Here is a 15,985-nt window from a genome sequence, read left to right on the forward strand (position 1 = left end):
CATGGAAAATGCCAGGTCACTCAGAAAGGTGACAGTTACATTACATTATAGTTAGGCACAGATTCAGAAACAGTGGGATCAATTCGCAAGGCATCTTAGGAGCAGATGCAGACTCTGACCACAATTTAGTTGTTCTGAAGTGTAGTATCCGTCTCAAAAGGAAAGGCAGGGGAGGCGGGCCAGGAAATAGAACGTAAAAGCATTAACTGGATTGGCAAGGAAGGAGTACCAGCAGGCTGTAAAGAAAATCATGGATGACGGTAAAGAGCTAAGTACTACAGAAGAAAAATGTGAATATATCAAAAAAGGGATATCAAAAGCCATACAAGAAACTATAGGAAATGTTAATGGGAAAAGGGCAAGGAAACATGGATCATGGATGAGATGATTACAAAGATAGATGAGAGAAAAAAAATGTAAGAATGTAAACAAAGAGTTAAATAATAGATTTACATGGTCAACAAATAAAGCAAAAGAAACATGGTGGAAGGCGCAATGTGAGGATATGGAAATTTTGCAGGGGAAGGGTGAAATTCGTGCACTATACAAGAAGGTGAAAACACTATTGGGAAGTAAAAAGGGAAGATCTGTGTTAACACTTAGAAATAAGTTGGGTCGGATTATACTTGATAATTGTTAACACAGAAAAGATCCAATAGAGATGGATGGAACATATAGAAGACTGTATGGTAGAGAACTTAGGCCAATAAGCTTAGACATAGAAAGAGAATTTGACATAGATGAAGATAGCTGAGGTCCAGGGATACTCGTCAATGGGACAGAAAGGGTATTAATGCGGATGAAACTAAATAAGGCTGAGGGGGTGGATAACATTCCTGCGGAACTACTGAAATGTTTAGGAAAATGGCTCGGAAGTGTTTTGGACCAACACGGTCAAAGTAGCAGGGACGTAAGGAGAAGAATTGCGCTAGGCAAATAGGCTTTCACAAGGAGGAGGGAGTTGATGACGGGGACGTTGAGTAAGGATGTTAAGAAAAGACTCGTAAAAATTTTGATATGGAGCGTAGCTATGTACAGCACAGAAACGTGGTCATTGAAGCAGGAGGATAGACGTAGACTGGAGGCTTTTGAAATGTGGGTGTGGAGAAGAATGGAGAAGGTGGAATGGACGAAAAGGAAAACAAATGAGGAAGTACTTGGTATGGCGGGTGAATAGAGGGGTTTGTTGGGAGAAATCCTATGGAGGCAGGAAAAATGGATGAAGGTCGTATTGATTGGCAGTGGGATGTTGAAGACTGTAAAAGGGGGGAGAATGTTAGGCAAACGAGGAAAGGGCAGGAACAGGATAGGAATGTTGGATGGGTTGAAGGGGGGAAGTAAGTACTCAGAGATGAGGAGGGACTCGATGCAGAGTGGGTTGCTGGATTGTGTTTTGTTAGGAGTCACAAAATATTTATTTGGTAATTGTGTCCATCCAAAACCTACCTTAACATTCAGATTACTTAATAATAAATAATATAAAGGATAACGTAGTGTTTCAAAGCACATACTCAGAAGTAAAGTTGGGTGTTCATCAGGATCAAAACCTCATGATAGTTGTTGGTATTTTAATTGAAAATATAAAAAAATTCAGTGCCTAATATTTTTTTTACCAGCTTACCTCATACTTTCAAGTAAGATCACAATGGACTCTACATTGTTATTTCTTCCTAAGTTTCATAAATTGCAATGTATAATGAGGTTGATGAAAGGATTAATGATCTTATTATCAGGTACTTACTTTGATAATATCCCATGATTTTAGAAAAAGTTTCAATGTCCTACAGACAACCTTCTCAATTCTATGAATACCAGTTATTTACACACAAATAAAATGATCAATAAATGAATAATTAAACACTTCCCATTGTGCTTATTCCTGATACAAAGTTCACCACTTTAATGCATAAGTATCTTTTTCTGCACTCAGTATTTAAATGATTTTCCAACATCCCACGAACATTAAGTAGTTTTCCTCCATTCACACACTTGTGTAATCATAAATATGTACCTCGTACCAAATGCAGATTGCCAGCATTAAAAACTGTCCATTATTGTTGAAAAAATACAGCATTATTTGCTAGTTAAATATGGTAACTGAATATTGACTTATTATTGAATATTTGAAAACAGGGTATCGCATTAAAATATTCTTTTTAAAATGAAGTTTGGCTTGACCACCATTTGTAGAGCTCACCTCATACTCAGTCCTATGGTATGCAAAATCATATGACAGAGTAGGGGAGTCTGCTCATTACCTAGTAACACTTATTTTATTATTCCGAAAAGATATGATTTGCAGAGCATATCAAAGGTTGGGCGAAGATGGGTTGGACCAAAGTTGACCTATAATTGAGCCTAGGCCACCCAATTGGTAGCAAAATAGACCCATGAACCTACCATGCTGCCCATCAGTAAATTAAGTAAGTACAGAATCCAAATAAGGAAGAATATTGAGGATTATTTTGTATCTACTCGTCTCAGCTAGAAATAGAATTCAGGGAGATGACTAGTAAATTCAGACTGACCTTTTCAAGGCTAATGACTTAAAATTATAAACCACCAAAACCAAGGAAAGAGGAGGAATTAAAATATGTACATTTTGCACAATGGAACTCTTTAAAATTCCAAAAACTATATTTATAGAGAGAATATTTTTGTTAAATGCTTCCTTCCAAACATCTCGAAGCACCAAATAGATTCTATCCCAGACAGCATCAAAAGGAAATCACGAGTAGCTCAAGGCATCTGTGATAATATTTTTCACACTTTCTCCTTCATTGGATTGTGTTTGTACATTAAATTTAGACAAAATTAAATTTTTATCTATTTATATTTTAATATTTATATCTTCGGCAGAATGAGGTGGAGTGTATGAATACACGTCCATATTTTAAAACTTGTGGTGAATAAATTTTTATTGATTGGAAAATTGCAGTATTCTTCATTTCTGTCATTACATTTGCTGTTAGCATTGAATCTATCTTATATTTATCTTTTTATTTTAAAAAATATCAACGAGCCTCAGAATCTTAAGTCATGATGGGCAGTGTAGATCATATAAGATGTCATAGCAAGAAATGGTTATAGTAAGGACAGTACTTTGAATATGCATGTGTATGAAAACGAACAGAATAGATGAATGTAATGATTGTGAGATGAGGATGCCAGAGGATATATTAAACAATGAGTAAATGGTATTTGGATGGTGAAACTGGGGGTATTGAATTCATACTATGGTAAGGAATTAATGACAGGGTCCACTTTGGCGAGGGTATACTACACATGGTTCTGAATTAAATAACTAGGATGCAATACAATAAATACAAATTAAAAATAATTCACTCGTTGGGTACTCTTCCATAACTAGAGTGAAGTTAATAAGAGCATTGAGATAGCTCTGGGTCCATATATATGTTGGCATTGCTATTGTATCTTGACATCCACCGATGGATGGCGAGACTGGGTGGGTGAACTGCTAAGGATGAGTTTTGGTGAAAATTAAGACAATCCCTGAAAAAGTTTGGCCTTCAAAACCATATGAAATAGGAGCTCTTTGGCTCTTATAGATTAAATGAAAAATAATTTCAATTGTCATAAAAGTTTTGAACACAAAACATGCTAAAATGAATTACCAATGTCTTCAATATTTACAGGGAGTTTCAATCGATCCTAGGGATCCCTAATACATAAGAAATACACTCTCTTAATTCAAACAGAAAATATATGACAATCGCAACTACTTTAAGAGATTTCTTTCTGCAGTGTCTCTCTCAATCTATGACGCCATAAGGTAATATATTTTATACTCGTAGTTATATGAAAGGAATTGTCTTATAGTCGGTAAATTCTCTAGTTCTCGCTTCATTGATTGTAATTTCTTCTCTTTAAGTATTTAGATTATGTCGAGTATCTATCAAAGGGTAATTAAAAAGCATGATTGCATTACTTAAAAGATGGTTTCACTTTCTTTAACAGCATGTATTAATCCATACCAATTCTTCCGTTGGGACAATTCGCAAACTTTATAAACCTCATTTGCTAAATTTATGCTCAATCGTCATGACATGCTGAGCAGATTTGATGAGCTAACATCATCACATTTTATTCCCCTTATTTCCACCAATTAGGATGTTGAAAAAGGCACTGAGTAGAATAAAAAAGGAGTACCCGAGAAACTATCTAAATATCACACAGTACTGTTTTCAGAGTGAGGAGCATTCCTGCAGAGCACCACATCTCAGTTAAATATTATAATAATAATATCCTCATCCCGTCGTTCTATAACGTAAACGTCGAATCCCCTTTTCTCATTTCCCAATCCTGCCAATAGCACTCGAAACTTTAATCTTTTCTTGCCACCAATTACGCCGACCAACGATCAACCCAGATGATCAAGGTCGCTTGCTATCTCGCTCTCTGCAAAGCAAAACAAAACGATATATATCGACTTTTCGGTTAGAACGATTGGAGATTACATCTGTCTACATTTGGTAAATATAAGTACTTCCGAAAATAGTAATGTTTTTCTTTCCAAAGTACACGTCGAAGGGTAAACTACCTTGACATTTTTGAGAAATTGTCTGCGTGCTCATATTTTCTACAGATTTTCAAGTAATTTTTTGAATTGAGAAGCAATTATTGTTGAAACCCTAAATCACATTTAATAAGTAATGGAGGAAAATGGGCAAAACGTAGCCTGTAACATTAATTCAGACATGAATAACCCAGGGAAAAGTCATATATTTATACAATCACAGTATGCAAAGGTGAGTGACTATTTTTTTGTGGTGTTCTTAACCTAATTACTGTCATTATCAAAGTCGGCTGAAAAACTGGGACGAATCATTTATTTAATTTTATTAACGAAGACCAATGATGCTTTCACATTTTTTCCGAGGATGAAAGTCCAAATGTTTTTTTCTTGGCGTACGGTTATTTCTCTATTTTCATGACGAAGCAACCGAAGTCGACGATTAATCACTTTCCCATTTTTTAAATTTAGGTTATTTTCCATGATATTTGGGACTGGTATCCCTCAGATGCCGACATAGTATGCCGATATACAGTTACCAAAGGTGTTGTCGTCCATCCCAATGACAAAATAGCTTTGTTACCCGTTGGGTGGAATTCCGCCTTGGACGATGCGATATTGATTGTTCCAGTTCCTAAGCAGTCCTCTTCACCAGTGGAAGGATGCCACCAAGAAAAAGTTATTTTAAAAGGTAGTATTGTGAAACGAATGTCTACCAGAATATTTCATAAATATATAAAATGTTACTCACCCATTTTTACATTGAAATATTGTGCTGACATATACTCAGCTGTTGCAGTGATGAATGCATTAGATTTCCAAATTGTATAACCCTAATAGAGACCAATATGGTAAAGGATAAATCCAACCATCAAATAAATGCACTGTTTCAAAAATGTTAATGGTTTCAAAATTTTCCTTTATGATCCATTTGTTCATTAAATTAGCTTTTTTAAAGCTTTTTGCCCTGAAAAACATTATAATAACCGGAAATCTAATGCACATTGGTCACATACACCCTCACCTTTCAGATTGTATCAGACAAAACCAAAGTTGAGGACATTATATATGGAAAAAATTAGAGGAAAGATTTTTAAAATGTTGATTTAACTAAAAAGTATTTTTATATTTACTATGAGTACCATCTATTGGATTTTCTAAGGACCTATTGAGTGGCCCATGTAACAGAATGGCTCTCTTGAAAAGTAATTTTTATTGTTTAATTATTCGTAGACTTTGGGAACAAATTTTGTCTAAAACCAGCCTCCTAAATTTCCCGACTTATCCAAGACCTTCCAGGTGTACTATAGTAGTGCATAAGTAAATTTATTTCAGATTCTTTGAAGGAGCATGATTTTTTTCCTCTTCGTATCATTGAAAGTTTCCTTCTTTTATCTCCAGATGCATTACCGAAACATAGCACCATCACACTCTTTCAAATTCTTGTGCTCAGGAGCTAATTTTTAAGATTTGCTCCAGTACAAGATTGTTTTTCTTGTGTTGACCATCGCAACTCAACTCAAAATTTATCAGCTGATTTGAATTGGCACCCAGCTTTTCCCTCATGATTGCCATCTAATGGACTCAATATCATTTTTTAAACTTTCAACCCCTCTGAAGATGCCCATAAACCTCTAAAGGATTGTGGAAAAACTTGCTTTCCCTGTCCAAATGGGATCTGAAGCAGGGATCCTTTGGCTTGCTTTTGGTTGAACCACCATAGCAGCACATTGTCAAGATTTTTGTGTCAAATGTTGTTCTTTTCATTCAACCAGTAACACTCACAATCATGAGTGAACTCAACTTTAATTTTTTTTGTCTATCCAATGAATTGTTTATCCCCCAATACCCAGCTCAGCTTCCAGTTTTTATTTGGCTCCTTCACCTTCGTCTAAGTAAACAACATCCAGTTTCTGTTTTATTCATAGGGCCATGTGTTTTCTTTTTCATAGCCCCTTTCCACTGTCACAACACTTGACAAAGTATACATAGTAAACTACTTCCTTGTGGTAGCTTTGCACTTAAGCAATGAACAAGGGAATTAATTATATCAATTGTTTTCTGCAACAAGAGAAAATTGTTTGATCTAATGGCAGATATCATAAAGATGACTACAAAAGATGGGAATTAACTTGCTTTAGTTGTAGTCATTATTTTTCCCTTTGTAGTCCCCTATTTTCCAGCAACCATAGTATATAGGGAAGGACCTTTCATTATGATGATGACTGATTAAGGTGGTGCACAGAATCATACTGCACACCTCCCCCTTTAAAGAGTTGAAAAACATCAGCTACTTATAATCTCTTGATTGCAAAGACTGATATTCCATTACGTCTTGTCGATTGGTGTGCAGCCTATCCTTTTGCCCTCCACTCCAACATCATCACTCATACACAAAACCAATTGGCAATGCACAGATAATCCACAGCCTGAATGATGCGGGCATGGATAATCGGGAGTTTGCTGTGCATTAAAATTAATTTCGTAGTGATATATTTGACCAGTTATTAGTACTTAATTGATAATATCTTTATTAACTAATCCTTAGGCTTCCGCGCCGTATATCTGATGAATCCATGCTGGTTTCCGGGAATTACCGTCGCATAGTTTAGTTGGTTGACAACTGTTTCGCCCCCAGTCCTGGAGGCATCTTCAGGTCGAAGTGATGTGCGTTGCGTTTTGGCCGCTATATATAGGAGACGCTGGCTGGCTGGGAGCTCTCTGATTGGCTCTTTCTTGACGGCGAGTGGGAATCACCCTTTTCCAAGTGGAGGTCAGGGTGTAGCCGTCCTCACGGTTGAAATTGTATGGATTTTTTATTATTTCCACCGCTTCTCTGATGAGTCGCAGAAAATATCGCCTTTCTCTTGCCAGCACTCTAGTCTGGTCGAACTTTATAGAGTGTCCAGGTTCCGACCACGCATGTTCGGCAATTGCCGAAAGTCGGAATTGTTTCTTATCTGTGGCTCTTTGGTGCTCCTTGGTCCTGCATCTGATGGACCTCCCTGTTTGACCGTTATATGACTTCCCACAGGTGCACTTCCCCGATCTCATGCACGAAGGTGTATATGAGATAAAGTGCACCTGTGGGAAGTCATATAGTATATCGGTCAAACAGGGAGGTCCATCAGATGCAGGACCAAGGAGCACCAAAGAGCCACAGATAAGAAACAGTTCCAACTCTCGGCAAATGCTATGCATGCGTGGTCAGAACCCAAACATGATCAAGTTCGACGAAACTAGAGTGCTGGCAAGAGAAAGGCGATATTTTCCGCGACTCATCAGAGAAGCGGTGGAAATAATAAAAAATCCATACAATTTCAACCGTGAGGACGGCTACACCCTGACCTCCACTTGGAAAAGGGTGATTCCCACTCGCCGTCAAGAAAGAGCCAAACAGAGAGCTCCCGGCCAGCCAGCGTCTCCTATATATAGCGACCAAAACGCAACGCACATCACTTCGACCTGAAGACGCCTCCAGGACTGGGGGCGAAACAGTTGTCAACCAACTAAACTACGCGATGGTAATTCCCGGAAACCAGCATGGAGTCATCTTTATTAACTATATCATGAACAGAGGTAAGTAATTCTATGGCGTAAGTTCCCAATTGAATTCACAAAGCTACTGATTTTGGGGTGAGATGCTCTCTTGTTGCATAAAATGTCGCAGCATCATGTTGCTGGCCCCAGTGGCGGTGGATTTAACGTCCTCGTCTGCTAATCCAAGGGTCACGGGTTTGATTCCTGCCTGGGTGGGTTTTTCTCCACTTAGGGCTTGGGGGTTTGTAATCATGTCCATTGTTATCATTGTTAATAATCCAATGTAAAAGGCCAAAAAGTGCTGTTTTTGGACTAAGGCTAAATAAATAAAATGTTTTCTATAATTTAGAATATTTTTCATTTAAATTACAAATATTAAATTGCATAATGCTTTTCAGTTCAGGACATTGCTAAAGACTCCTTAGAGTTTTATCAAATATGCTATGTGAGCCACACACAACCCGGATGTGTCTCAGTGTGTGGAGCCTCGGCACCATTTCAATTTCGCTCCCCTCAAGAATGTGATGAGTGGTGTGAAGTTGAAGATGCTGAAGATGGCATTGTGATTGTAAGGTCCCGAGCAGCCTTTGATCAAGAAAATTTGCAAAAGGTAAGTGAAACTATTTGGTTACTTAATGGTATTTTTGTTGCAACTTGTTTAGAAAGCCTTTGTATAAGTGTGTTTTCCTTTTTCGATTCACCCAATAGGCCAAAATGTGAATGTACATTATTATTTTTTTGATTTCATCCAACAGGCCCTCAAAGATGGAGAGCATTTACAACTTGAGAAATTAAAGGTGGAAGAGCAATTGCAGAGAATTACCAAAGAACTCTCAGAGAGCCAATTAGAGGCAGGGAAATTAAGGTCAGAGATGGAAAACATGATGGTAGAGGAAAAGGTGAGTGATTTTATGGCAGCAATCTTATTAGTTTACCCTGAGTTTGGAGATCAAGTTAATGAACTTAAAAATACATCTGTTGTGAATTTTACTCGTTTGCCATTGGATTGAAGGACATTCATACTCCGACTAATTTAGCTTAATTAATGTCCTAATCTCTTAAAATAGTATCTTTTATTCTCCGTTGTTAGTAACTCCAAATAGTGATAAGAGAAAATGGGACTTATTGACCTTTAACTCTTATGACAATACATAAAAGTGATGTTGTTTTGGCAGAAACTACGGGAGAAAATAGAAGAGATGCACCATGTGGAAAATTATGTTGCACGTGTTCAAAGTGAAGCTAAAGCTATTGATGCAGATAGGAATGAGACTGGTAACAAGTTAAGCCATGTACAACGTCACATTGAGGTTTTAGAAGCTACTGTAGCCACCCTTGCCATGGTAAGTTAGTGTAGCATTATGTGCCAAATACTGTTTTTTAATTGCATTAACATATAAAAATTCTATTCAATGATCTTGTGTTTATTTTTATTGTTTAAGAGCCAAGGAATAATCATCTCAGAAACTGAATTAAGTAACGTTATATAATAGTGGACAAAGGATATAGTGAGGGAAATTAGAGAGGGAAAAAAATAAAAATAAATTAAAAAATAAAATGATATACGGGGGTTAGAACAGGACAAATGATTAAACCAAAATATGATGAGAAAAACGCTCTGGTTAAGGTGTATTAGATAGCATTGACCATCACCCTTATCTATCACTAACCCAGATAGGGCTTGCAAGAGATTTCTCCCTGTGCCAGTGGCCTACCAATCTCCCATGATAAAATAAATGCAAATTAATCGTGCCTTCTCTAGCTTGGATGTACTAAATAGCATTGATCCTTGCTAGTCTCATACAGAGTTTCTGGGCACCTCCCTTACCTTTCCCAAAGTGCGAGTTAAAGGGCTTAAGTCGGAAGAGATTCCACGGAAGACCTGTTAGGGTGAGTGAGATTTGCAAGGGTTAAGGCGTGTACGCATGCCCTAGCAGGTGAGGGATTGGGGGGCCACTGGCGCAGGGAGAAATCTCTCACAAGCCCTTAGTGGGTGAGTGCGCCCTTGATAAGGGCAAGGGTCAAATGCTATCCAGTATACCTTAGCCCAAGCCTTTTTCTAATTGCATTTTGGTTTAGTCTTTTGTTGTGTTCTAACCACCCCGCTTTTATCATTTTATTTTTTAATTTATTTTTATTTATTTATTTTTCCTCTCTAATTTTCCTCAACATATCCTTTGCCCAATATTAAGGGTACGCATGGGGTTGATTCTTTCCATAATATTCATAAGAATAGTTACCATTCCTTTTAATTTACCTCTGGAGATTCATAGCTACATCTCTTGCATAGAGAGACTCAAAATTGCTTGGCGGCCCTTCAATGTATTGTATTTAAAATGTTCCTAAATGCAGTGAGCCTTCTAATCTTACATTTTTTCCATGATTTAATGGATCTAGTTAAATCCCACCTGTCATGATATAAACTTTGTTAATGTATTGCTTACTTTGCATATCCTGTATTCCCTAAATTTGCACTTCATTTTTTTGATTCCTGATCATCGTTTCAGAAGCTTCATACTTTATTTTACATATATGTTTATGGATATTTTTAAATTAAAAAGTTACTGTCCTTTCTGCTTGTAAACTCTTGTAAATAAGTGAAAACGCCGGTCTTGTATTCTTAAATGTTAAGGGTAGAAATAAATTTTAGATTTGATTTTGTTTATTTTTTAAAAAGTTATTTAGCTTAGAGTATGTTTTACAGGATAAGGAGCACATGCTGGGACTGCTTCGAAGTGAAACACAGAGAGGAGGGGAATTATCCAAAAGGCTAGAGGAAGTTTTGTTGGAAAGGGAAACTTTAAAAAAAGAGGTTGAAACCTTGCAACAAGAAAAACTGAAAGTAAGTTAATATGTTAGATATTGCCTAAACATGATGGGATGTTCACAAGAAGGAAGAAATCAATGGTAGGGATGCTGAGTTAGTATAGTTAAAGGCATATGACAGAATGGAGGAAGGAAGTATGCATATGAAATTGAAGAAAGCTTTATTGCAGTGTCAGATGTTAGGTTGTGTATGATTGGGAGAGGCAAAGACATTAATTTTTAATTATTGTCCATCCAAAACTTACCTTATATGGAAAAGTATCAATAGTAATAATATAATGTTCATTATTGGATTGCTAGATATTACCCTTTAATTGCCAAGTGTAATTGCTTAATGTCATGCAAGAATTTTTAGGCTATTTTAATGATAATTACAGAATTTATGAAAACGTCTGTAAAAATATCATTATTTATAATAATTTGCCAAAAATGTTAAAAATTATAGTGAGCAAACTATCTTTGGTATGAATTGTGCTTTTAATCAATTAGGCGAAGAACATTTTACCATAAAATTATGATGCAGTTGTAATGCCAAGAGAGACTTTACTTTCAATAATACACATTAATGTTGAACTTGGATACCCATACAATGAAAACATTTTTGAAAAGGGATGATGTTCTATAGACCCGATTTCTCAGATTATGAATTTGAAGACTTTTAATATACTTTCATATAAATTGTGCTTAAATTAAAATTGTTTCTACTCCATAAAAATTAAATTCTCTTCATGCAAAAAAAATATATAGAGGCAATGTTGAAGGCGACTAAGAGAGAAAATTTTAAAGGAAAAAAATAATGCATTATAGTTGACATGAGAGGTAGTTGGAAAGAATAATTTGATGAATAGTGAAATACTTTGTGACTTAAGTTATGAAGTAGTGCATAAAAATCCAAAATGAATATAATGTTTTTAAGGGAGCATCCGAATCCTGCCCTTACACTTTAAACTATCTATTATGATAAAATATTTTTAGAAACAAAAGTTACTTAATATGATGAGTCACAATCCAGAATGTTCATGCTCCAGAAAATATATCATTCTGTACCTTTGATCTACTGAGCTTAAATATTGTGACATCAATCATATTTCTGTAAATGGCATATGCCCCCAAACATCTTGGATTTAGCCGTCCAAGTTGTAAATGAATATGCATTTGAATGTTTTTGTTCATTTTCCATAGATATCTGAGGAACTGAACCAGGCCTCAAAAGAAATTACTATGCTGAAAACAACACTTGAAAAAGAGAAGAGTAGTTCCAAAGATCTTGAATCACTTCGTGAAAGGCTAATTTTAACTGAAAAGAAGCTTGAAATCAGTCAGAAGCATACTGCTGAAGTTGAAGTTTTGTATGAAAAGCAGTCTAAACTTTTGGTATGTGTATTTTGGTGTGTAATACTTCCCTTTCATTTGATGTCATAATTTTTTGTCATGCTTCATGAATTCTCTCTCGCAGGAAACAGAGCAAGAAGAAGTAAAAAGGTTGAAGCAGCAAGTGACTGAGATGCAACTCCGTCTTGAAATGGCAGCAGAGGAGTACCGAAAGGTGTATGCTGCACATGTGCGAGCAGAAAGGAAACTCAGTAGGCGACAAAATTCTGCAGGAAGAAGTGGTAGTGTTGATGATTCAGGTGAATGCTCAACATGCTTGCCTTAAGTGTTGATGTTATGGCTACTAGATAAAATTATCTGTCTTGCTGGTGTTTTCCATACCTTCAAGTCATCCAGATGCATAGTTCATTTGTTTCTCCCAATTTAATACCTCTAAATTGTTCATTGTTAGATGGATGAGTCTAATGGTGGACAGGGCTTACGGACACCCATGGAGATATGCATTATTTTGGGTGCCTATTTTACACTGAATGTGTCCTAGGAGACGCAAAATAAACTGTTTATGTATCCAAAACTTTTGGTCCAAAGAATTTCAATTCTCTTTTATCTGAGCTCTTAACAATTCAGATTGTATTGACTCATCTAGGTGTATTTAGTGTCAAGTCCCGAAAGATGATGAGTAAATCACCTAATGGACGAAATAAAAATTCAAATTTTCACATGTTTTGCTCATGGATATTAATGGTTTGTGTTTTGGTAAAATTTATTTTTATTTATCACCCTTACTTCATAAGATCATAGAATTTTTTCTTATTCCTGTATGCTAGGTGGGGGCAGTAGGCAAAGGGAGTCAAGGGATACAAGAAGGGTTGTTCCTCCTGGCATGCTGCCCACTGATGGTGAAACTGGTGAGCAGAAAGTTGGAGATAATGCCACACCAAAAAGTGATAGTTTTTCATCAGCAGAAAGCTCGTCATTCAGTGAAGCAAGGAATTTACCCCCTAGCAAACTTAACAACAGTGGGTAAGTAAGCCCCTGAGATTGAAACTGTGACTATTCTCTTAAAAAATTATATTTCCTAGCTCAATTGAAGTTAGGTGAATTCCTATAGCCTTCTAGGCATACACCTTTTGGTATTCCTATAGTATAGTTGATACAAAACTTAAAAAGCTCCAATGTTATTTCAGTCACTCGGTGACCATCAACAGGGAGGTAAGGGCCAGACAGTGAGAAAATGTCAGTACCATAGCACTGTTCGATGTCAAGTGACTCTCTCCATTGATGGCTACTGGTTGATTAAAATAATGTTATTGGAGTGTCTTATTATTGGCTATGGGAATTTAACTATCTTCACATTCACAGCCAATAGCTCACACACTTTTCTCATTCAATTGAGTTTACCAAGGCATTAGGAATTGATGATATCCATGCATAATTAAAAATGTTTATGCTGAAAATGGAACCAATACATTCTTTGGACTTGGACAGTATTTACAAGGAAGGTATATTTCCAGAGAATTTCATGAGATCAGTTTTTGTTTATGTGGACTATAGAATGATGAGTTTAATATAAAATGCAGCAAAGGTAGTTAATTAATCATCAATGGAAGATTAGATTTAAGTACAAACAACTACCCATCTAAAGACCAATTTAAGGATAGAAAAGGGAAATGCCATTGCAGTGATAAGAACGTTAATATAAAGAGCAAGGATGTCTTTGTATGGTTTGTGAATTATTAGCAATAAATAAAGCATGGTAGACCTAATTAAATACTTGAAAGACACCAACAGCAGACTTAGCATGGGACCATCTGATCTAATATTAGATAAAACACGCTTGAAATGTTGGTGGACCTGGATTAAAGAAACAAGGCTTCATCCAATAAATTTTAGTATAAGTATAAGTATTAAAAATGGAATAGTTAGGAAAAAGTGTTATATTGCATTGGTGTGACCTCATCCTATGTTCACTTCTTGAGAACAGAATGACTAATTTGAAATCAAAAAAGATACCGAGAAAAATTACCTGTTTGATGGAAAATTAAAATGAATTAACTAAAAGTATTACTCTGTGATGGAAATGCTTGATTGGGAACCACTGGAAACATGAAGATTGCATGCTAGACCGTAACAAATAGGTAATTTAAATTAAATAAAACAGTTTCTGGTGCGACTTGGTGGAAAATCTTCATATTGAAATTGAAAATAAACAACTTGGCTTTTCCACTTAAAAAATATTTTATTTACGACTTAGGTTTCGTTATGGTATAACAGGTCAACCTGATGATGTTATCCCATAACGAAACCCAGGTCGTAAATAAAAACTTTTCTATGTGGAAAAGCCAAGTTGTTTATTTTCAATCTCAAACTAAATTTAAATTGTATGAGTTTAATGCTGTGGTAGTGGGAATAATTCTGGCCCCACATTATGTTGGTAGATGAGGCTACAACAAGGAGTTAAGGTAAACTGACTGCCAGGTGTGCCAAATTAAGGAATATTTTCTCATCATGCAATTGGTGACCACAACAGAATGGATCATCATCACTTATTATGATTTAAACTACCTTAATATAAAATTATACTGAATGCTAATAAGTTTTTTTTTACTGCTGATAGCCCAATGCCCCCTGACACATGCCCCTGTGGTAACTTGCAGGTGGGGAATATTTTTGGAAGAATGGAATTTCATAAGTTATACCATTATTGTCTCTTTCAGGGAAAAGGAAGTAGCTATGGAAAAATGGCTTGCTCTGGAGACTCTCCATGATATGAACATCTGTTTTGTCTGCCCAATATGCTCAGTGACATTCCCTCCTGGTGAATCAGCTCTCTTCAATGTTCACTTTGAAAATCACCTTAGTTAAGTATCCAGACAGCCAATGTAAGTCTTTACATTGCGTAATTATTTTCCTGACCTTTCTTGTAAGCGAAAAAAGGAATGGCATTATCCTAATTTACCTTGAAATGTAATTGTAAATAATGTTGTGGAGAAAGTGATTTTGTTAGCTTATGTACTATATTTCCTTGACAGACAGGTATATGTGATATTATTCTAATGAAGCACTCATAAATATCCAGGCAAAATTGTTACTTGTGGTTGTATTCTCATTATGTTCCTCTGTATCTTTTTGAAATAAAGAAATGTACTTACATACCTATGGTGCAGTTTTCCTATTGTCGCATGTATGACAATTTGAAAAGGAATTTGCTCTTATCAATAATTTCGTTTTTATCTCAGGCAGGCATTAAAAGATAGCTTATCTTCTCGGATTCAGATTATCAGTTGTTTTGGCCATAGTTGAACTGCTGCTCTAAAATTGTGGCATTATTACCAGAGAAATTGGAAAAATGGAAAAATCATTGATTCTACTTCTGTGCATGCATCCTTTTTTAATGTTGACTGTGGAAGGTAAATAAATACATGAACCCAATAGTGCTAACTTTAAAGTGGCAACCCCTTTACAGTATTTTCTGATAAAAGTTTGTTCCTCCATCTGTTAGAGGAGCCCAAATTGTGAAAATAACTGTGCATATTGGATCGTAATATTCTCATGTTAATAGATAAAGTTAAAGAGAAAATGATAAGTTTATTCCTAACATCAATACAGGCCTTACATGCTATTCTTGCACAATGTCTGCTGATGCAGCAGACCAACGCTGCCTAACTGATCCTGCTGGGGTTGTCACATCCCCACCAACAGTGAAGTGCTCAAAGAAATACTGTTTTGTGGAAAGGAATGATTACCAAGATC

At 36.0% G+C, this 15,985-nt stretch overlaps 1 protein-coding gene across 1 annotated transcript; it reads left to right on the forward strand.

Annotated features, from left to right (window-relative positions):
- Positions 1-4,447: 4,447 nt before the first annotated feature.
- LOC139691787 (tax1-binding protein 1 homolog) lies at positions 4,448-15,387 on the forward strand. Its single transcript, XM_071589654.1, has 10 exons — positions 4,448-4,769; positions 5,006-5,225; positions 8,473-8,684; positions 8,830-8,973; positions 9,250-9,417; positions 10,779-10,916; positions 12,083-12,274; positions 12,357-12,531; positions 13,060-13,255; positions 14,950-15,387. The coding sequence occupies exons 1-10, from the start codon at positions 4,674-4,676 to the stop codon at positions 15,095-15,097; spliced, it is 1,689 nt and encodes a 562-aa protein (XP_071445755.1). The 5' UTR covers positions 4,448-4,673; the 3' UTR covers positions 15,098-15,387.
- The last annotated feature ends 598 nt before the right edge of the window (positions 15,388-15,985 follow it).

The sequence above is a fragment of the Hetaerina americana genome, unplaced genomic scaffold (assembly GCF_022747635.1).
Source record: "Hetaerina americana unplaced genomic scaffold, ioHetAmer1.1.p SCAF_1, whole genome shotgun sequence".
NCBI classification, from domain to species: domain Eukaryota; kingdom Metazoa; phylum Arthropoda; class Insecta; order Odonata; family Calopterygidae; genus Hetaerina; species Hetaerina americana.

What these genes read in the sequence shown, in the direction of transcription:
- LOC139691787 (XM_071589654.1), top strand. Translation starts at nt 4,674, where the DNA reads ATGGAGGAAAATGGGCAAAACGTAGCCTGTAACATTAATTCAGACATG. An exon ending in CTGTAGCCACCCTTGCCATG is followed by an intron (nt 9,418 to 10,778) that starts GTAAGTTAGTGT and finishes TATGTTTTACAG; the next exon opens with GATAAGGAGCACATGCTGGG. An exon ending in AGCAAACTTAACAACAGTGG is followed by an intron (nt 13,256 to 14,949) that starts GTAAGTAAGCCC and finishes TGTCTCTTTCAG; the next exon opens with GGAAAAGGAAGTAGCTATGG.